The 22433-nt window shown below is 38.3% G+C and overlaps 1 protein-coding gene across 1 annotated transcript in view; it reads left to right on the top strand.

Moving 5' to 3' along the window:
* The window catches only part of gpr158a (G protein-coupled receptor 158a), an 88302-nt gene that overhangs the window by 32300 nt on the left and 33569 nt on the right, over nucleotides 1-22433 (top strand). The window contains exons 3-5 of the mRNA XM_031745785.2: nucleotides 8657-8759; nucleotides 12763-12989; nucleotides 16962-17030. Of these exons, the coding sequence (XP_031601645.2) occupies nucleotides 8657-8759; nucleotides 12763-12989; nucleotides 16962-17030 (399 nt within the window). The remainder of the gene's footprint in view (nucleotides 1-8656; nucleotides 8760-12762; nucleotides 12990-16961; nucleotides 17031-22433) is intronic.

Here is a 22433-nt window from a genome sequence, read left to right as displayed (position 1 = left end):
ACAGGATAAATTGCCCTCCTCCTCGTCCTTCTCCTCCTAACCTGCTTTCTGTGTATTCTATAGTTCAGTGTGTAATGATTGGATGATAAATTTTCCTCTGGGTTTTTGCTGAACTGCAGGATCATTACAAATATCTACAGAGGCTAATTAGTGGTTGATTAGGCGCTATGCTGGACTGGAAGAGCGTGGGCTATTTCAAAATGAGGAAGAGTCCTTGGCAGGCTCTAATTAGCTAACAAAATTAAGGTAGTTCTGGTTTCCCGGTCAGGTAGAAGACTCCTGGCCTCTGCATCAATTAAAGAAGAGAAACTTGATTTTAGATTTTTTTTTTTTTTTTTACTTTCATGCTTTATGCTGTACAGAGGTGAGGGAGGAAGACTTCGTCTGGACAAAATAGATGTTGAAGGTGTACACAATATTATACTGTTATAATTACTCTCGTTACTTCATAGTTACAGCTAACCCTATCTCCTTCTCAGACCTATCCTCTTCTTATTTGGTACCTAATAAATAGTAAAAAAAGAAGTTTACAATGGATTTGTCAAGATTTGGATGTGCAGACGATGTAAGTGCTCTAACGTTTGCCACCGTCAATGAAGTCTTCCACGCTGTGTGATAGTGTTAAAAATGCAACTTTACAGAATAAAAATCATTCTGGGAGGTCTTGGAAGATTAGTGAATGATACGTCTCTGGTAAAATTAAAACAATAATCTGGTGGGAAAAGTGTTAACAGCAAGCAAACATCATTATTTGGATATAAGCTGCCGTGAAGATAATGAAAAGTTTCAGCTAACCACAGTTCAAAGAATACAAGGAACAATGAAAACATGAAGACAAAGCAGAGAAAGTAACAAACACCACAGAGAAGACTGGACTGTATATACACAGAGGGCTGATTAGGGAAGTGGTGAACAAGGCACAGCTGAATATAATAAAGACAATCAACTGACAGGAAGTAAAGCTGAAAACAAGATAAAAGAGTGAACTACTTAACATAATAAAGCAGGAAATTAATAACAACCATAACTGGAACAGGGAGATGCTGTAGCATCAATGAGTATTCAAGGGGGGATACTCAGAGAACTAAACACAGACATGCTAACAAACTCAAAGTAACCCAAAGAAGAGTGAAAGCTTAAATGCAAGAGATGGATCTGCAGATTCTTAAACTGGATGTCCTTCCTCCCAGGGTTTGTGTCTCCTCCTTGTCTCAGGACCACCACTCTGTGATCTTAGCATTATTCAGTGAACACTGACTAGTGGTTAAAATGCAAGATTACATGGAGCGCTATAAGAGAGAAACAAAACAGACCAAACACTTGATCATCAACACAAGTCCAAACATCCTAAAGCAACTCAAAGCCCTGAAACAAAATGATTGTGATTAATTTTGGTATTGCAGAAACCCCATGAAATGTAAATAAATCAGAAAAACTGCATTAATAAAGAAAAATCTAGTATAAACAAACGATACTCTATGATTGTTTTTTTGTGCCACTAATTTAAAAAGGTTTTGGACCATAAGGATTTGTTTGTGCCAAACAGAGGCCACTCATTGGTTTTTTTTTTTTTTTTCAACTACCAAAGAGACTACTTACAGGGTCACAAGAGTAATAATTTATTATTGCCCATGGGTATGGAAAATGATGGTTCTAATGCTATAAATCCACTGACAGTAATAGCCACAATGATGATAATAACTTACTTGTAAAAACCATTTTAAAACCTGAAGTGGCCTGATCTGAAATGAATGAAATTGAAGTGGTGTTGTTATCTGGCCCTGCTTTGCCCAAATGAATTAGTCTCGAGTTCAATAATGGTCTCTATTCACTGTTAATGCGCAGGTCAAAGGTGAGATACAATGTCAGGCCTTTCAGGGTCATTAAAAAAAGATCAACATGGATTCAGGTGCAGCTGCGCACCGCTATGAATCTGAAACATGGCGGCAAAAAGATTAGTTTTAGAAATAAACTGTAACTATCTTTGACAAAAGACCCCTACCACAGAGCAGACACTTAGATTCTATTGATTTTAATACACTAAGTTACCACGGAAACATCCACCAGCATGTAAACCTCTGCTTTTCTGGTTCCTCCAGTTTTGGGCTCTCCTCCACATTTTTGGATCCTGGCTGCAGGAATTTGATCCCATGAGTCACAAAAGCTTTAGAGAGGCTGGGTGTTGGTTGATAAGGACTTATCAGGACAGAGGTTCTGACACCAAATCTTATTAATTTATTTATTTTTTGTATGAGAGCATTATTGTCGTGCTGATACAGGAAAGGACAAAAACTGCTGGAGGCGTTCTTTTGTCTAAAACATCATCCCACATAGAGCCACATGAGAAATCAGAAGCTATGCTGTTTATCCAAACTATTGAAAATAATCCTTAATAAGAAACAAACCACAAATTCTCTGTGTCCAAGTCAAGAGTAATATTCCAAGGTATATTATTCAAGTTAAATAAAGCTTGAGCTGAGCTTAAATGGATTTCTGTTTGGTGCTTTTTCAGGTCAAATTTGAATTAAAATTATTACAAAAAAAATCAGACATTAATGATTAAAATGTGGTCTTTTAGAAGCAGCGCAAAGAGAGGGAATCTGAGTGTGGATGTGAAGCATGCCGCGAGTTGTGTGTACGTATCTGTTGCAGGCAGGCAATGTTGGTCTGAGAGCACGATGCACTCTAATACAAAGGCTCACGGTCACACATATGTCACTATGACAATTAGCGTGTCAGAGTGTGTGTGACTGACAGCTGCCACAGCTGGGAGGTAAACAACAATGAGGAACGCTGATGGGTAAACCTGGAGTGTCTGAGGCACACACTATAATACAAGCGCTGCACGTCTCTTATACACGCGACTGTCGTAAAGAATAAATCTGTTTACTTACATCTTATTCCGGGATCATTTCAGAAATATAAATTTGATTATTTACATGCTGTTCTTTTAGTTTTTATTGTCTGAACGGTGGCTGGAATTTGCAATACTGTCTTGATATTTTGTGCTTCCATGTCTCGAGCTGCACGTTTAGCAGGGAAATATAAATAAAAATGAGAAGAAGCAGCAGAAGAAGAATCAGAACAATTGCAATAGGGTTCCTGCAGCTTCCCTGTCTGGACCATAATTAATAGAAGATGTCATGCATATAGAAGTAGGTCACTGCCTGTGTGTGCTTCCTTTGAAATACCATAACACTGTGTTGTTTTATAAGCAGAGAAGATTTAGCCTACATAACAGAATGCAGAATAGACAATGGCAGTGGTATATTTATTCTTCTTTTATTGATTTATCTGCAAATTCTTTCCTCCAGTAATCAGTTGTTTAGTCAGTTACATCATAAAACTTTCTACATCACAAAATTCGTCAATTACAACAACTAAAAAAAACTTAAAACTGGAAAACATTTCAAACACATTTGATGAGATGCACGTATATAATGCTTGGTATTTTAACTAGATGATCTTTGATTTGACTAATTGTTCCAAGGCTTAAATTTCAAATATACTGCGGTGATCTTAGACAATATTCTATCAGTGATAGGCTTAGGTTATTTTTTCCTGCTAAAAGTCATATTCTGGGTAACTTAGAATTGTGCACATCTCCTTAAAACATTTGGAAGGATATGTTCATTTTCACTCATTTTCATTTTTACTCATAAGGATGACTTTGCTGTATGTGAGCGTCCACCATTGTAACAGTATATATAAGGGAAAGAATGATAGCCCCATGTTAATCTTTTCAATATTCATCATTATTTACAAACTTACAGTGTTTACTGCATCTTGCACAGCTGCTTTGTTGGTACCAGATTCAACCCCTCCAGTCTTGATTCTTCATTGCATAGATTCAACAAGGTGCCGGAAACATTCCTCACAGATTTTGGTCAATATTGAGATCAAAGCTTCACACAGTAGCTGCAGATTTTTGGCTGCATGTGATGATGCAAATCTCCTGTTCCACCACATCCCAAAATCCTCTACTGGATTCAGATCTGGTGACCGTGAAGGCCATTTGAGTACAGTGTGACATGGTTATCAGCTCTTCAGAGAGCCCACTTTTGGGCTTAGGTTCCTGTCCATAGCTTACAGGAGTCACACCCAGTGTGGTCTTCTGCTGCTTGTGGCCCATCTGCTTCAACATTAAATGGGTTGTACATTCAGAGATGCTCTTCTGCAAACCTTGGTTTGCAACGAGTGGTTATTTCAGCTCGATGAAGTCTAGCCATTCTACTCTGACCTTGATTGATAACACAGAGACCTGTGTTATCAACCTGTGAGACCTGCTGCTCACTGGATATTTTCTCTTTAAACCCTGAAGCTGGTCGTGTTGGAAAATCCTGGCAGATAATGAAATGCCGCTTTGAAAGTCATTTAAATTACCTTTCTGCTGCATCCTGATGCTCAGTTTGATGTTCAGTAGGATCCTGACCATGTCTACATGCCTAATTGCACTGAGTTGCTGTCGTGTTATTGGCTGATTAGATATTTGGATTACAGAGCAGAGGAACAGGTGTACCTATTGGCAATATGGTTCAAAAAATAATGTAAAAGATCAAATTACTGTTTTATGACTAATTTTCTAAGAAAATTATCTTGTTTTTTTAAGATGAAAGATTTCTTGTGGCCTTGCATTTTACAGTCCTTTGAAATGCACCAGACTTCTGGCTGAGATCACATGTGATTGATGGCAGGTAGCTCAGAGGTGGACTGCTTCTCCCTTCAATAAACTCCACATCTGAGCCCCTGCATCAGTCACCGCAGCACGCAGGGATGGGATGTACTGCCAGGGCTATTCCTGGCTCCCCCTGTCACACACACTAAAAATATGCATGCTGGCACACACACACACACACACCTGTCTCTGACAGTTTCTCCTAGTGTCTCCATCAGGTGGGAATATTAACAGTGGCAGGCAGTAGCTGTAGCACGATGAACCTGTCCTGAGGTGGTGACTTTTGGAGAATCAGTGAGGAAATCAGTTACCAGACTTTTTGTTGTTCCACAGTCCTCATTTAAAGCAAGAGCAGATGGATTCAGATAAAAGATGAACAACTCAGCTGCCCATATCTAAATGAGAGACTCCAATATGGCGAATCATCTGCCTTTACAGATTCAATCCTGTGATTTTTTTTTTGGTCTCTAGACAATGCGGAGCTAAAACTATCCAGTGAAATCCAAACAGCTTCCTAAGCACCTTATTTATGCGCTCATTCATTTCACTCATCAATGTCCAATTTGAGTCTCTGGTTTTGAGTGACTTGGCAGTTTGCAGTTACCTCTGGCTGTCATTTAAAGCCAATAATAAGCAAAGAAAAATCTGGTCTATAAGCTGCATAAGCCTCCATTTTTATTAACTACAAAACAAGGTATCAGTAAAATGCATTTTTACAAAAGAAAGTAATCAAATTCTGCATCTGTAAGACTTTTATAATAATGAACTATATTCTTCTCCCTCATTGTTCTCTAGAGTATCTGTGCTCTTGTTTGCATATGTTATTACAAGTTAACAAGTTAGTAAGATAATGGAGTGGCATATTAAGATAATTACTCATACATCATCACCATTCAAGTGTGTTATTGCTCACGTATGCTTTTAGCAGCATAAGCCTTTATTTGGAGTCACTTCTCTGAGTCAGACCTGATGTACTTAACTCCAAAACTCATTCATAAGCTCCTGCAGCACTCTTTACATGAAACAAAAATTAATCACTAACTCTGTTCATACACTCTTCAGAGCTGCACAGATGGACTTTTAGAGCTTTTCACTAAACAGCTGCTTAGTGCAGTAAAGCTGCAAGACCACATTGAGCTAAAGATGCTAAAATGCTGTGCAGGTTGGGTGACAATTCTGTGTGATCTTCACTGTAACTAAATTTTAAAAAATATACCTGCCTTTCACATTAAAATAATTTATTTCTAGTGAGGTTTAAAATATCCTTTAGTCAACAGTATAACAACAAATGCACAGACTGTATATAAAGGATGGGTGAGGAGTTGCACTTCTATTATTGCTGGCCAGCTGGGGGCAACTCCTCTGGCTACATAAAGACTGATGATCACTTTTTCTATAGCCACACTGAACACTTTGCTAATGAACATTTGGTTTATTTTCTTTGTGGTCACTAGTTTTAAATCTTACTAAATATAACATGATGTTTATTGGGTAACTAATGTTGCTCTTCAGAGAAAACCAGATGACAGCAGCAGGGAATGCTTTCGGGCATGGCTGCCTTCTGAATGACAAGTTGCTACAGTATGAGCATGCAGTGTCTTTAGTTTGACAGTCAGCTCTAGCTTCATATGTCTGTTTTCAAAACAGAGTGTTTAATACTTTATTTGAGGCTTCCAGATGGGGCTTCACAAACCAGTGAATCATATCACTGTGGCTACACCCTTCAATACACAGTCTGTGCATAAACAAAAATTAACAGAAGCTACTGTAAAACTTATTTTAAAGAAAAACTCTGGGCTTTTTTATTCCCCATGAACATGACTGGTGGAAGAGAGCTTAAAATAGCATGATGGGGGAATATATTCAAAGCATGTGACACTAATAGCATAAAATATATAACAAAATGTCAGCGGTTCTGTTAGTGTTCAGTTGTCTCTGGTGTTATTTTCTGCTTTCTGCGTTCCCCTTTCTCTGTCATGATGACTTGTGGTTAATTAGTTATTTTTTGGTTACTTCCTGTTTTACTTTGAAGGTCTGGTTTCTCAGCTGTCTTGTTTTGCTTTTATTTCCTGCTTTTGTTCTTTTCCCTCCTTTCTGATGGTCTGCTTTTGCTTATGTTTCGTTTTTGTTTCAAACAGTCAAATGTGCTTAGAAAGGTTCCTAACTGTGTGGCAGCCTTAATAAACCTTCAACAAGTCGCTAAGTTAAACAGCTGAACTATGAACATTAGGCTCCTGTGACTAATTTGACTAATCTGACAACAGATTGTTGTCATCTTTGAAGATTCAGGTTGTCATTGTATTTTTAGTCTATGGGATTGCCTTTAATTGATGTCCTTATCCAAGCACGTCTTCCTTTTCCTTTAAAATTCCAGCCGTTGGGATAAATTGACATTTTTCACTGGTGGTTCTTGTTTATATGGCCTGGCTCAAACAACAAAGTGAGATCACACGGGGTGTGAATTTTGTAGTCCGTCTTCTGGATGTTGATGCTGCAACACAGATGAGATTTGTCGCCATGTTGTTAAGGATTCTAGAATATAAATATACTATAATATACTAAAATATATGTTATGTTGTTATGCGCATATAACTTCTTTATACATTTTCTTGACATTTTCCAGGTAAAGTGATTAGGTAAAGGAAGTGGAAGGACATTTTATAAATAGACAGCACACAGTGATTCCTGTTTTGTTTTCTCTTTCTCTTTCTCTTTCTGTTTTTCTAACAGCCGATAAAGACATGCTCTTTAAAGATTTTTACCTGTATTTGGGTCATCTCTCCGCCAATACTTGACAGATACATGACATAGAGGGTATGTCTTGAAATAAGCATCTACTTCATTATGAGCCGTGTGGGTATGACATAGTGTTTGAGTACATTGGTGAGGAAAATTACTCTACACAGATTCACAGGTGTCAGATTGAGGGTCTTTCGAGGGTCTCACCACTAAAACGACAAGTCGTCTTCAACAGATTAGTGAAGAGTCACTTCACATATTTTGGCCTCTTCAGTGGAATTTACTTGAGGAAGTTGTCCACTGAATAGTAACCTGGTAATTACCTTGGGCTTTTGAGTCCTGGCTGGCCTCTCAAGGCTTCGACTGAGGAGCGCACACTCTCGGACTGAAAAATGCATTCAGCCCTCACCAAGGACCTTGAGAGACAGTCAGAAATAGCAGCCTCTCAAGACATGCCGAGTCCAGTCCGCTGTGAAGAGCATCACAGTGACTGGTGCTTCATTTAGACGCTGCCACCGGCCTTTCCTCTAGATCTCTCAGTCAGGTCACAAACACTTCATAGCGTGTCAAGTGTCAGCCAAAGTACCGTTGCTATTCTGGGCCCCTTGTCGTTTCTTTGGATTCATAAGTCATTATCGTCTTGGCTTAGAAAAACATGTTCACGTTGTGTGGAAAAAAATAAATAAAAAAAGAGTAAAGGAGTTTTTGAGGGAGAGCAAGAATGAGGGGAAAATGTGTTTGTACAGGGGAGATGATGAAATCTCATTCCCACAAGAAATAGAATTAATGGCGATTCTCTAATCAGGCAAATAAGTCTGTTCTTAATTTAGCTATTAATTATGTCTTGTAATTTGGCAAACAGCACACAAAGTCTGCCAAGGGTGCCCCCTGACGCCCCTCGTGTTTTTCTCTGCTCTTCTCAGTCTACTTCCTATCACACGTTCAATCAAATGGAAGAGGCTTTACTAATTTAATATGGAGAGACGAGGAGGCACAGTTAGACAGAAAGAGGAATCTCACAACTTAAATAATTAGACCCGTGTCCCTCCCGCAAGGCATTTGATCTCAGTCTGTTTGCTGAATTTGGTTTGCAGGCTTTACTTTTTGCTTTGGTATTGACATATTTTAATAGTTTTCACGTCTGTGTGTGCATTACAAGATGACACGATTAAACGCTGTTGATTGTAAAACTTATTCTAGCTTAAACTGCACTCATTTTTGTCTCTGGTCTTCTCTTCTCAGTGTTTGCCAATCCGCGGTCATGGATTTGTCTTGGACAAGTACAAGTGCCACTGCAGGAAAGGTTTCTATCATCCCAACAGAGTAGCTGTCAATGGCTTTACAAGTAAGTAATGGCAAATCAGTCACTGTAAGATGACTGTATGCAGACTTTATTCATGTGGCTGCGTTTAAGTTTTGCTAAACATGCTAACAATGAACAACCCTATGACTTAAAGCAGGGAAATCACAGGTGGAAGTGCGTACATTATAGCCAGTATGTGCCCAATTATACCCTGGCTTTAATTCACCTTTGTTAAATATATTCATTACTTCTGTGCATATCAAAATGTTTTATGGCATTTAATATTTTCTGGAAATTGTCTGGAAATTTTCTTACTGACTAAATGCCACAGCAGTCCATGAAATGTGGCTGAAAGATCTGACAAATGTGAGTAAAGTGAAGGATTGGTAAGTTGTGTTTATCATACTTTTTGATTTGCAACGTCCACAGTTAAAACCTTTATTGTCCTGGACTGAGGTGAAGAGAGTGCAGAATCTAGAGTTTGGTGGAATAACAATGAAAAAGAAGTGCCTTAATTGGCAATAATCAGAAAAAAAACAAAGTCCACTGCAGTCACTGGACTAAACAGGGCGTATCCAGACACTGAGAACAAGTAAAGCATGGGGGAAAAACTGACGTCTTGATGAAGGTAAAGGGAGGATTATATGTAGACACACAGGACTGATTGCACAATGAGAGGCAGGTGAGAACAGAGCGCAGGTGGAAACAGCTAAGGTGGGGTAATTCCAGCGGGTAATCAGCGGAACAGGAAGTAAAAAGCAAAGGAGACACAAAGGTAAAAAATTATTATTTAGGATCACATTTTGCAAGCAGTTTGGCAGCAAATGTTTGAAAATGTCCGAGGAGTTTCCACATAATCATCCTTTTTTTCTCTCACTAAAATAGAGCAGATGAATTAACAATAAGTTCATTTTATTAATTCTGACTCTGCTAAAAGCTGCACTTTATGACGAGGACAGTCAGCTATTTGCGATAACCGTATCCGCCCTGTCTGAAAATTGAAGTAGCCCCAGTACCTGGGGAGGCTAATCTGGTTCGAGAAGGGAAATATCTTTTTAATGGTAGCGACTTTCTCCAGTTTATTCTGTCTGCTGTGAGTTAATTAAAAAAGGCTTTTGCAGACACAGAACCCCAGTGGTTTTCACCTGCCCTCCATCACTTTCTGTGCCATACTTTCATTTCAATCCACTTTCCCTCCTGCCTCATCCCACTCAAACCTCATACAGCGTGTTCTCATGCGTCTGTTTCAATTTTACCCCCGTTCTCATCCATTTCCCTCCCCCTTACCTTCCTTCACTCAGTTTTTGCACCGTCTTATTGCATCCATTTTTTACTCCAAAACGTCATACTTCGTGCACAGAGCTAAATATATGTGCTGTCTGTTTTAGCCAATTTGTGTTGTTTGCTGTGCTGCGAAGGCACACAAACTTGCATGTGCAAGTGTTGAAATCTGTATGAAAGCTCAGTGTGTGTGCATCTTTGAGAACCCAGCAATAGAGAGGAAAAGCAAGCCTGTTAGCGAGGCGTTGTGCTGCAGTTTGGCCCACCATGGGGCCAATAACAAGCCTGTTAATCCACAAGGGGACATCACTGACACTCCTGCAGAGGAAGCCTGTGCAACTCTCTTTCCTTTGTCTCACAGTGATCTTACATTGTGGATCTTGCATATAAATATGGGAGAGAGGTTACTGTAACTGCGTTTCCTTTGACTGTCACTCAAACGTAGCAGCAACAAACCACTGAGAATGAGCTAAAGGAAATGACTCAGTGCTACCGAGATAAGTACTCCTTTTGAAGGGATCAATGATGTGCCGAGTCATAGCTTTGAAAAATAGGCCAGTTTCTTTTTAAAGGCAAAATCCCTGCAAATCTCTGAGACAATGCCTGCTTCCAATAAAGCCTCTATAAAAGCTCTATAAGTCCAAAATGTGTTATCTATCCAACCACATGGGCATCTCTCAGGGGATTTCTATACAAGCCAATAACAAGTCCACTTCCTCCTTGTTGTCCCCCTGGGTTTGTTTAGGTTTTTTCTTTTTTTTCTTTTTTACCTTACTTTACCCTGAGAGAGAGTTTTTTTCCTAAGTTTACATAAGTTTTTGTTGCTTCCCAATGTGACCAATTTATTTGAGCAAATAAAAAAAACCCTACTTTTGAAGTGGTGATAGTTAGTTTATACTACGCTTCATTCAAAAACATTTCACAGCTTCTCTGTTCCTGGTAGGATGAACCAAAAAGTAAAGAAAAAAGAAAAAAAGTCTTTGTGTGTTTTTTATTAGGGAGCTGAAGTCATCAGCCTTGTATGATATGCCCGTGACTGAACAGGGTTGAGCAGTGTTGACTTTCCATGTTCACACATAGAGATCCATCTCCCTTTTGTTGACACAATGTCGATGACTTCTTGTAAGGTCATAGACGAAGAAGAATATATATACAGTCAGGATTCACTCTGCCACTGACGCACTTCATCTGGACAGATCTGGGGGAAAATTTAATAACAAGGAAAATTTAAATGACAGTTGCTGTACCATCTGTTCCCATCTTCTTTATAATCCTAAAATATGATGTCAAATGTCAAATTATTGAGTAAAAAAACAAAAAAAACACATACAAATCAAACAGATTTACAGGTCAAGAGTAAAACACTGTAAAGTGGTTGTTTAAAGTTGTGTAAAACCTAATTCAATGAAAGTAGATGTTACAGTCATTTGTCTTTCTATTTACCTATAACAAAGCTATAAAACCATTCAACCAATATTTTTACTACACTATTGATCATTCTTAGTTATAGTTTCAAAATGCATTAATTTTAGCAAACTGATTTTCTAGTTCTGTTTCTAGCTAACTAACTCTGTCAGATTATGTGTTACCATATTAATAAATTTAATGGGTATTCTATTTGTTATGTGTTTTCTATTAAATAATTTCTATTAAAGGCATTTGTTTATGCACAGCTCTCTTAAGGTCCCACCACAGAGTTGGTGGGCCACGGCATTACCTTGATTTCTTTTCCAGCTTTTCTGTTGTAGATTTGCTCATCATCGTCATGTTGCATAAACAAATTTGGGCAAAGCTTTGGAGTTCTTGGGTTTTTGGAGTTTCTCTGAGCATTGCACGGTCTGATCTTGGGGTGAATTTGCTTGAATGTCCACTCCTGAGAAATGGCAACTGTCTTGAATGTTTTTCTCTTGTGAATAATCTTTCTTAGTGTACAATGATGGCCTTCTTTACTTTTATAGAGCTGCTCAGACTTGTTTACGATGACCTGCATCTGATTTGCAGAAATGATATTTACCCTCTTGAATCCTATGGATGGAGGAAGGGTGTACATAGTTTTTTCACACATTTCTGCATTTTGACTTAGTTTTTTTGTTAAATATGTTGTAACATTGTGTAATATGTTGTCCTGTTGTTTATCTGAGGTTATATTTAACCAGTTTTTGAACCTGGTAAGGACCAGATGATCTCTTTTTATGTCCTGATATGTAAAATCCATCTAGCTCATTTATTTTAAGTTAACAACTTATCAGTCCCACCATTACTTATAGCATTTTTCAACTGTTGATCGTTTTTTTTTTGCTTTATAAACTAAGAGTACAACGTTTACTTCATTATATTTCATAATTCATTTCTATTGTTAGCCAGCTGAATAAGCTAAAATTATTTGTCATTTTATCCATTAAATATTTATCCGTAACTTTTAGCTGTTGGAATTTCATTTAATATTTCAGAAATGTATTTATTCAGTACATTATACGCTTGAATTCAGCAATTTTTTACTATTTTAAATTTTATTAAATGCACTAATTTATGTGCTACTTTTGCCTAAATGAACTTCACTTGCAGAAAATTGTTGGCGGGGTTATTGTGTCAGTATTTGGGGCAGTTTATTTATTTTTTATTATTATTAAAAATGTAGCTATAATTGTCCTGGAACACACAAAAAATATGAAATCAGCCTGTGAGATTTAGTTTTTATTTAGTGTTTATTTCTTTGAGTATTTAAGATTTTGGGACTTCTTCTTTTCAATGTTTTCTTTGACAGGAATGGGGAGGAAGGGAAAAGCTGCAGACAGCAGTCCCAACACAGAGGAGGGATCTTCCAGTGACTGCCTGCCTTGCCAGCAGGGCTGTGCCTACTGTAAAGATGACACCCCCTGTGTGGTACATGAGGATGGCGCTCTCCGCATGGCTGTGGTCTCTTTCCAGTGCCTCTGCATGCTGATCGTCTTCATTAGCATGGTCCTTATATACCACTTTCGTAGGAATAAGGTAGGTTTTATAATAAAATAATGATTTTCCAGATATGTCATCTTGAATCGGTATTAAAGCGCATGTTCTTCTTTTATATAATTATATAAATGTGTTTTAAACCAAGAATGTAGTCATTAATGCCATGAAGAGTTAAAGTTTTGTGACTCAGCAGTGGATAAGAGAGATCTACACTAATTTAATTCACAATTGCAACATCACATCAACATGTTTGATGTTTTATAGGCCATATGGTCATCAAAGCCCGCTGGAATTAATAAACAGTAGTTCCAAATGTGGGTGGTCACAATAAAGCTTTGAAATGATTTCAAATGAATCAAACACTTCAGATCAAGTCAAAATCACCACCTTGGATCGCGACCAAAGTTTGCAAACTCAAAAGCACATTTACTTTGATTCATACATCAGACCACTCACCATTTAATCTTTTACTTATGATGCCTGGTTTATATGTATATTTGAATGGTGACACCTGGTTGAAATCTCCTGCTTAATTTAGTAACTTCACTAAGATTTACATTATTTACATGACCTTGAGACCATGGACCTTTAAAAAGAAGAGTATGAATATAAGATGTGATGCAAAGTAAAGATTGAGATTTAGCTCATGCAAGAGTGCTGCCTGTGGTACGGTGGGGTCCTATAATCAGTCACAGAGAGTGAATGATCAGCAAACGTGGAGAATACTGTATTTTACTCGTTTCTTACTCGAGCATGGCATGAGTTTGTGAATTAGTCACGTTGCAGTCAGGTTTATTTTTGTTTTTGTGTTTGTGGGGTTTTTCTTTGCCTGAATGAGCTTTTTCATTTGACAAGCCCCATACCTGCTTTCAGCTGCTCCCTTTAGGGGTCGCCACAGTGGATCATCCTCCTAGTTCCATCTCACCGTATCTACTCTATCGCCTTTCTACATCTCAGGTTCCATTTAAAAAATTTAAAAAAAAAGAAAACAGGCTGGGTGTGCTGGTAGTGGAGGAATTTAGAGACTTAGTCAGGTTTGGGATTTTAAATGGACTTAAAGGCTTAAAAAACTATTCTGTTAAGTTTAGAAAAAGATTGTGGTTTGGGTTAAAATAGAATGGTTGTCCTTTTTTTGCCAGGGTGAGGATACCTATACAAATTTTTGGATTGATCAAAAGATCTCATTCATTTTTTCATTTTATTGTGATGTAACCGTAACCTCTGACTCTAACCCTCTGTAAGTCTATATTTGCCTTACATGAGCTAGTACATACTATTTACATGAATTACAAATTAAATTCACTCTAATTCGTAGCATCTCTTTGATTTGGCTTTTCAACTCAGTTGAACTCAATTTTATTTATACAGCGCCAAATCACAACAACAGTCGCCTCAAGGCGCTGCATGTTGTAAGGTAGACCCTACAATAATACATACAGAGAAAGCTCGACAATCATATGCCTCCCTATGGGCAAGCACTTTGGCGACTGTGGGAAGGAAAAACTCCCTTGTAACCGGAACAAACCTTTGGCAGAACCAGGCTCAGGGAGGGGCGGGCCATCTGCTGCGACCAGTTGGGGTGAGAGAAGGAAGACAGGATAGAAGACATGCTGTGGAAGAGAGCCAGAGATTGATCCTCCAGGAATCAGTCCTGGAGTTTTCAAATACTAGAATTAGACTAGCATCAGAATGCTGTGGACGGCATTGAGTTACATTTGTTAGTTATCAGCAAGACTATATTTTAGTCATTTACTAAACAGCACTTTGATGACACAGATCAGTCTAGCAACTCAATTTGTTGATGGTGTCTGAGCATCACTGCTCTAATATGCCGGAAAATAAAACATGCATTACAAACAGAATGTTTCTATATTAGTACTAATATTCAAAAGCTTTGCTACTCAAAACACAGAACTACCTCAACACACACTCAGGATGCTACACTGGCTGGAATCTGCAAACTATAGCAGACAAACAGGAGGTTCACTTTCATTTCACTACAAGAGCCAACTCAAGTGTGAGACCCTACAATGTTAGAGAGAAAACCTCAAGAGTCAGACAAACCAATCCAGTAACCCTTCTGCGACAGTGGGAAGAAAAAGCTCCCTTTTAACAGGAAGAAACTTCCAGCAGAGCAGTTTGGGTCAGATGACCCACAACTGCTCACCGTTAGAGGAAAGAGAAGAGAGCAGAAGGAGACGGAGTGTGTACTGTGTACTTTTTCAGGACAAGAAAAAGTGAGATACCATATGGGGAAAACTGCGACTGCTCCCACTGTTTAGTGTTTACCTGAATACACCGTACAATGTCTTGTGTTTTGGAACAAAAACATAAATATATATTCATGTCAAGACACAAAACTTGATTTTGTATGGTTAATATTTCAAACATCTTTTTTTTTAGTTTAACGTCTACCTAATTAAATCTCTGAACTTTTCAGCCTCCCATTGCTCCCGTTGTTTCTGTCAGTTAAGTGTCTTAATTACTAGCTTTGAATTGAGCATCAAACATCTGAGGATTAGCCTGAAGATGCTCCACATTCCTGACAAAGGAACTTCTAGCTGCTCTATCTTCCACACCCGAGGACTCTGCCATTACAACGGTTAGAGTTCATCAAAGGATCATTCCCATTATAAAAGCGGATGGATGTTTCAGATACTCCAGGGCTTTGTCATAATTTAAAGACTACTTATATAATTCCAATTAATGTCATTAAACTAAGTTTATGATTTTGTTTCAAAGTTCTTCGCAGACTTTTCAATTACATTCATGCAATTTAATTAAAATAATTTGATCTGGTGCACAAAGAGAGCCCTTTTGCTTTCTTTTGCATGTATTTTTAAATGGGTGGCACAGCTGTCCTCTGCTCTCTGAAAGCCCCCCTCAAGCACCTTGTCAATTAGAGGACGATATGTTGCTAAATATCTTACACAAGAGGTGCACACAAAGCGCCTGCAAATGGTGGATGCTTCTATAAAAAGTGCTTAAGGGAGGAGATTTTGCTTTGCTCTTCTCCTCTTTCAAGTAACAAGGAACAAACCTCCATCCTCTTTAAATCAGCCTTGAATATTATGACATGCTGTGCAATACATTTTTAATGTGGATAGAAACCACAGTACTCTGTACACAAAAGAAAAAACATTTTTATTTTGGCATTTTGGATTTTTTTTTCTGTCTTACAGAATCGCCTAAATGATACCCTGTTTCTGATATATCTTTAAAAAAGTGAGCAGTTATGTACATGTTATTTGGTTTATTTCTGTTTACAATACACACACATCAAAATTAAAGCTGCCCATTAATGTTTTTATATTAAAAACTGAAAAACTTTCTTCTTCAATCTGTTTGTAATGTAATTGAAGTTAGTCATAGTGACAAACCAACCAACACTACAATTGCTCTTTATGAAGCATTTGAGTCTCTTTGACATCGCTGTTTTGGTATTATGGCCACTTTGACCATTATGGCCACTTTAAAATTTGGTTTTGCGGTGGATTTTTCATCAGTGAAAAAGGCCCCAATAAAGCCTCAGTAATAGTTAGTTAAGCCTTTGGTCCTTCCTGGAGGATCAGCCAACGACAATTTTCCACTTGCACAGTCTCTCCTGAGCTGCCTTATCCTTTAATGGTGTTGCTCTGTCCACTGCTACAAGTTGATTTTGCTATTGCTATATTTTCTGGCCACCAGACTGAGAGTATTTAGCACAGGTACTGGTTCAGAAGAATCTAGACTTGGCTGCTGTTGTGGTTCTCTGCATCTCTGCTCTATACAGATTTCAAGTTAAATAATCAGAGCTTGATGTGTTGACTGATCTCCCTGGGGCTACAACAACAGCATCAGTCCCACCACCCTGTACTAGTAAAAGATGAACAACTTGAGCTTGTGAATACAATGTCCTTGATACCAGTTGGTTAAACATATTATTAATATTTTTGTGCTCAGATTTTTTTATATATTAAATGGTCCATAAATCAGAAGTTTAATAATTGTCATGTGTTTGTGTTTCCGCAGAGTATCAGAGCATCAGGTCTTGTCCTGCTGGAGGCCATCCTGTGTGGGGCTCTGCTTCTCTACTTTCCAGTAAGCCTGACACTCTTGTGAGCTTGTGCATGTGTCGCCGTGCAGCCTTGGATCTCTTCGTGCAATCATTTTTTGAAGTGTTAGCTGATAATCTACATGCCATGCTCCTTTGAGCTGAAAACAAAAATGTTCTCCTTGACTGAAGGCTGGCATTCAGCTCGACCTTCACTTCACACCGTCGCTCATTCATCTAAAGCAAAATCACATATCTGAGAACAAAGTTTCATATCTGCAGCAGCGGCACAAAGTGGGATTGTTTACCTTGTCAGACAGTGCAAACCCCAGTTCATAAATCACACTGTTCAGGTGTTTTTTCGGTGACAGCTGAATGGAGCTGTGATAAGCAGGGATTTCGCAGCCGAAGTGTGCATGTGATAAAACGGGACTGGCAGAGACTAACATCCCAGGGCTTGTTGGTGACCCCCTGCTAACTGTACACAGAGCTGGCCAATGAACCCAGCAGCCTGTCAACGGTACCATCTGTTGACCAGCCACTCACGCTGCTTCATAGCATTGTGTTCATTTAAAACCAGCACACAGAATTTATTTTTACTGTAACCTTTTAAAGACTTTTATTCTTAATGCAAACTACCATCATTTAATCCACTTTCTTTTTACAGTTTTGAACTAAACTGATCATTAATAGTGTCTTGAATTCAAGATTTATTTTTATTTTTAAATTCATTATTTAGTACTTGAGCTTCTGCTACGTCAGCCACACCCAACCCCTGCTGCACTCTCCCTTTAACCGATTCATTGATCTATTAATCCATCAGTCTACAGATGAATTCTTTCTTTTTTCTTTGCTTCACACATACATTTAATCGCTTTGCTTTAAAGACACAAGGAATCAAATAATTAAGGAGATACTTTCAAAGAAAACCTACTGTGTTCTTTTCCACCTCCATATTTCTAATCTTGGAATCTACTGCAGCATCATTGCATAATTAACAGTTAAAAAATTCTGTATCTTTGGTATATACAGTCCTCCAGTTCATTCTCTGTCTGAACAAAACCAGGCTCCTGTCTCTTTAATCCTCGCCTCCTAAAAGTATCGTCTAATTGGCCTGAAAGTATCGTCTAATCGCCTGGCTTCTGCAAACAAAATGAGCCACGCCTTCACTTCTTAGAAATGCCCATATAAGGAAACGTACTAATCTCAGAGCGATATAGGAATAAAATAAAGGAAAATGAGCATTTAGAGCAAGGGTGGCTTGATATTTTTCCCCAGGCGACCTCACTGATTTTGATAAAGTAAAAAAAACAAAAACGCCACACACTGCGCGCCCAAACAAAAGAATGACAAGCAAACAGCTGAAACATGTTTATTTATATACTATGATTTATACCTGCATCAGTGAATGAATATAACATAAACATTCACAGATACAAACGGAACAGATACATAGTCATATTCATGAATATGAATTAAATTGTTTAGCCATATCACTGACGGAAAAAACAACCAAATAAGCAAAATTTAGTATATACACATTTAACATTTATTTGGGCCGGCTTCCTAAATATATTACTAGACACCAAGTATTTAAATATATATTTAGATATAGATTTACTTCCATTTGAGACAGTGATGGGATCAATATACAATTGGGAAATCCCCACACTGGTATTTTGGAAGTTTAGTTACAGCTGACCCTTTAGCACTGGTGAACTCATCGGTTTGCTACTGTGGCAGGATCTAACTCCACAGTCTCGGACTGCAGCTGCTGGTACTCCATGATCTGGTCTGACACTCTAACCAGAACATGCAGCTGGCTGAAAACTGTTTTTTGCGTATGCTGGTAGTTTACTGAGGCTTCAGATGTTCACTTCAGATATGTCTAAACTGAAATAACAATATTGGTCCCCTCAATCCAATATGATTACCAATGCTGGTGTCGATACTGATCTGCCCGTACCTACAGTACTGTGCAAAAGTCTCCTCTTCTTTATATTTTGTTTCCAAGGAGTCACTTTTTTTTTTTTTTCATTTTTTAAAGTAGTCTAGAGCAGTAATTTTTCAGGCTTTCCAAAGGATTTTTAAAGGGCTTTTTTTGGACATTGTCTGATTTTTTTGATTTTCAGAGTTTGTACCTGGTATGTTTTTGTTTTTTTCAAAAATTTGAGTATTTCCAAGTAATTAGAAGCTCAGTGGAGAGACAACTGATACTGTTACAAAGTATATTTTGTATGATTTATTTAAGAAATATGGGTCTGCCTCCTTTTGCACCCACAAACACAGACACAAACACTCTGTTGAAAGTGTGGCTTTTATTGGTTTTTGATTGGAGGGGTTTTTAGTTTTAGGACTCAGAGTCAGATTGAGATGGTCTCTAACCCCTGTTGCATATTTTAAGCACGTTGGTTTTAGAGTCTAAGTTTTTGGCTCACTGGAATTCTCTTGACCTGATTGTTTGAAATGTTGTCCATTTTTAATATGAACAACTTAGACTGTAAAAGGGTATCAATGAGACAGCAACTAAGGGATATAAATAAACATAATGGTCCTATTTTAAGATTTAAAGCTTCTTCATTGTGTTAATGGGCTTTGGAAATGGATTTCTTATAATTCAGGAAGAAATTGAAGTAGAAAATAAGAAACATATTGGATTGTCACTTTTGGTATAAGTTTTGACTGGTGCTAAATAGGAATAAATGTAATTCCACCCATGTAAAATATCCACTGAAGCTGTAAGCTGTGTGACAGACTAAGGCTCTTTCTTTATTTTACTTACCAAAAAAATAATGTCTAACAGTGTTATGCAATCTATACCAATGAAAATCAATTCAGGTTTATCAGTGACACTGTTCTGCCAGCTTCTGCAGTACCTCATTATTTTTTGCAGATGAACACCCACATGCCATTGATTTACATGAAACCACCATTATGTCTTTCTCCCAGGTGCACGGGGCATTGGCTAATTGTAATTTAGTCGCAATCACGTGGAGATATATGCTTAGCGAAGCAATGCAAAGTAAATGTAATTAAAGCCAACTGATGTAGAGCTGAATAATCAATGCAATTTGCTGTGACAAGATCCTGGAAAGTAATAATGTTTGAAATCTGCAGAGCCCGGGAGTCAGGTTATTGGTTAGTGAATGAATGAATAGCAGATGATATTCTTGCATCCAGCTGGAGTAGTGATGGCAGCGGAAGCTAAAAATAGATGGCTTGTAAAGAGGCTGTACAAAGGAATTTGACTTTGTAGCTCACTCTGTAAATCCTACCTCATTTAGAGATTACAATGCTTTGAAATGTTCTTGTGGAATAAATGCAGGAGGATTCAGTTTGATCGTCTGCCGTCAGCCTGAACACGACAGACCTTGTTTTGATAATATATGATATATTGGCCCGATTGTGTGTGTGTGTGCAAGGGGAAAGACATCTTTCTGCATGGCACTCTGCAGCATGCTAGATTGATCTCCACCCTGATGCATTTCCATGTCTCCCCTGTGAATCCCACATGAGCCATGGCTGCGAGGGCGAGGCACATCACTCCCAATCTAAATATAGATTCAGAAATATTCCACCGTTGCTGCTGCTTCTATTTTAAATATTTCCACTGTTATTAAGCAGCAGGAGAGCTACATCTCTTTCTGCTCCTGTGGCATTCAGCTTTGTGGTGTAATGCAATTTTTTCCCCCTTTTTTCTTTCCTGGGTGTGTCACATGCAATAACTTCAGTTTTCCCCCCACTCCCTCCTGCTTTGAGATGAAAGGGGAGGGAGGGAGGGACAGACAGTGCAGAGGGAGAGAGGCAAAACTATGGCAGTGCCAAAACTGACTATTTCTGTCTGGCTGTGGAGATGGAGAGATGGACACGCATTTGTGAATCACAATGTGATCCTTGGATGAGCTCGCCAGCCCTCTGTTTGCGTCTTTGTGGCTTCTTATTGACGCTGTTGGTGAGGCTGAGATTGGAGCAAAGTGACTGTTTGGATTGGCGCGTTTTCTTTTCAGGTGGAGCCAGGAACACATTCAGATAGGAAACTTGACTTGTAAGGGAGACAGACATGGAAATACAGAAAGCTGCTTTATTGAACATGACTTTACTTATTTTAGTTTTCTACAGCTTCCAGAAGAGAGAGAGACTCTTCCACATTTGCCTCACTTGTGCTCCATTTACTCATGTTTTCTGTGTCACTTTAATCCTTGTTGATGTTCCTTCACTTGTTGTTATTTTCTATCTACCTTCTAGCTTCTGTTGCTCTTAGCATGAATGCAAGAAAACAGAATAAGACTAGAAACTCCAAACACGTTTTCATGCACCTCAGTACTTGTGATGTCAAATATTCACTACTTACCTACTCTTTTCCTGGCTTATGTTTTTAGTAATATTTAATTACCTAATAACTTAAAGGACGTCAAATTAACAGTTTAGGAGATTTTAGACATTATTTTTGGCCCGTTATTTTCCTATGACTGAATACATGGGAAATTCACTTTTAGGACTGGGGATGTTGAAAAAGTGGGCAATCACTACTGAGCTCTATAGATGTGAAAAATTAAGGCCAAGGGACACTAAAGCTCATCACTGATCCAAAGAAACAAACATATCTTCATGATCAAATTCAGGTTATTTACTTTGGTTGAATTAAATCTACTTCCTTTAATTCTTCCACATCTCTGTAGTCAGATATGGAAAAAAGGCACATGCATGTGCACACACATTAGAAATCATCTTTGCCAAAAATAAGGTTTCCCCTGCAGAAATCACATCCTAGATTCCTTTAACCACCCGATTCAAGGAAACCCAAGTCTCCTATTGGAGGAAAAAAATAACAAAGCACTGCAGATAACCAGTAACATCCATGTAAATGCATCATATGAGGCTTCCCAGCCCTTCTTGTGTGCACTCCACTGCAGGCTGCCCCAGAGACAGCCCTCGTTGTTGCTCTCTTCCTCCCACACCCCCTGCGCTGCTGCTCATGCATTCATAAATGTTAACACATATGTAAAAGTGGTAATAAAGCTGTAATATCCAATTTACTATTTTTAATTTTGGTCTCACCTTAGTGCTAAGAATTCATTGCTGTATTGTTTGTATAGTTCACTTCCCAGAGATCACGTCTTAATTAGATTTTTCTCCTTTTTTCCCCTCTGATTAACCAGGCAGCTGATGAGTTTCTGTTGTTTTCTGTTCTGTGTTTACCACTTTACTTTAATTTCACTGCCCACCAAAATCTTCTTCTTCTTCATATTAATTTATATTGCCAAAAGTCATCGCTTGTCTGCCTTCATGGATAACTTGACATCCAATTCTTAATCTATAGGTGTTAACATGATGTCGGCCCATCTTTGCAGCTATAACAGCTTCACCTTTTCCAGGAAGGCTTTCCACAAGGTTTACGAGTGGGTTTATGGCAATTTCGGACTTCTAAAAGTATATTTGTGAGGTCAGAG

This window comes from Oreochromis aureus, linkage group 9 (genome assembly GCF_013358895.1).
Source record: "Oreochromis aureus strain Israel breed Guangdong linkage group 9, ZZ_aureus, whole genome shotgun sequence".
In the NCBI taxonomy this organism is placed as follows: domain Eukaryota; kingdom Metazoa; phylum Chordata; class Actinopteri; order Cichliformes; family Cichlidae; genus Oreochromis; species Oreochromis aureus.
Note: the sequence above shows the minus strand (reverse complement) of the source record. Positions and strands in the feature narration are given on the sequence as shown.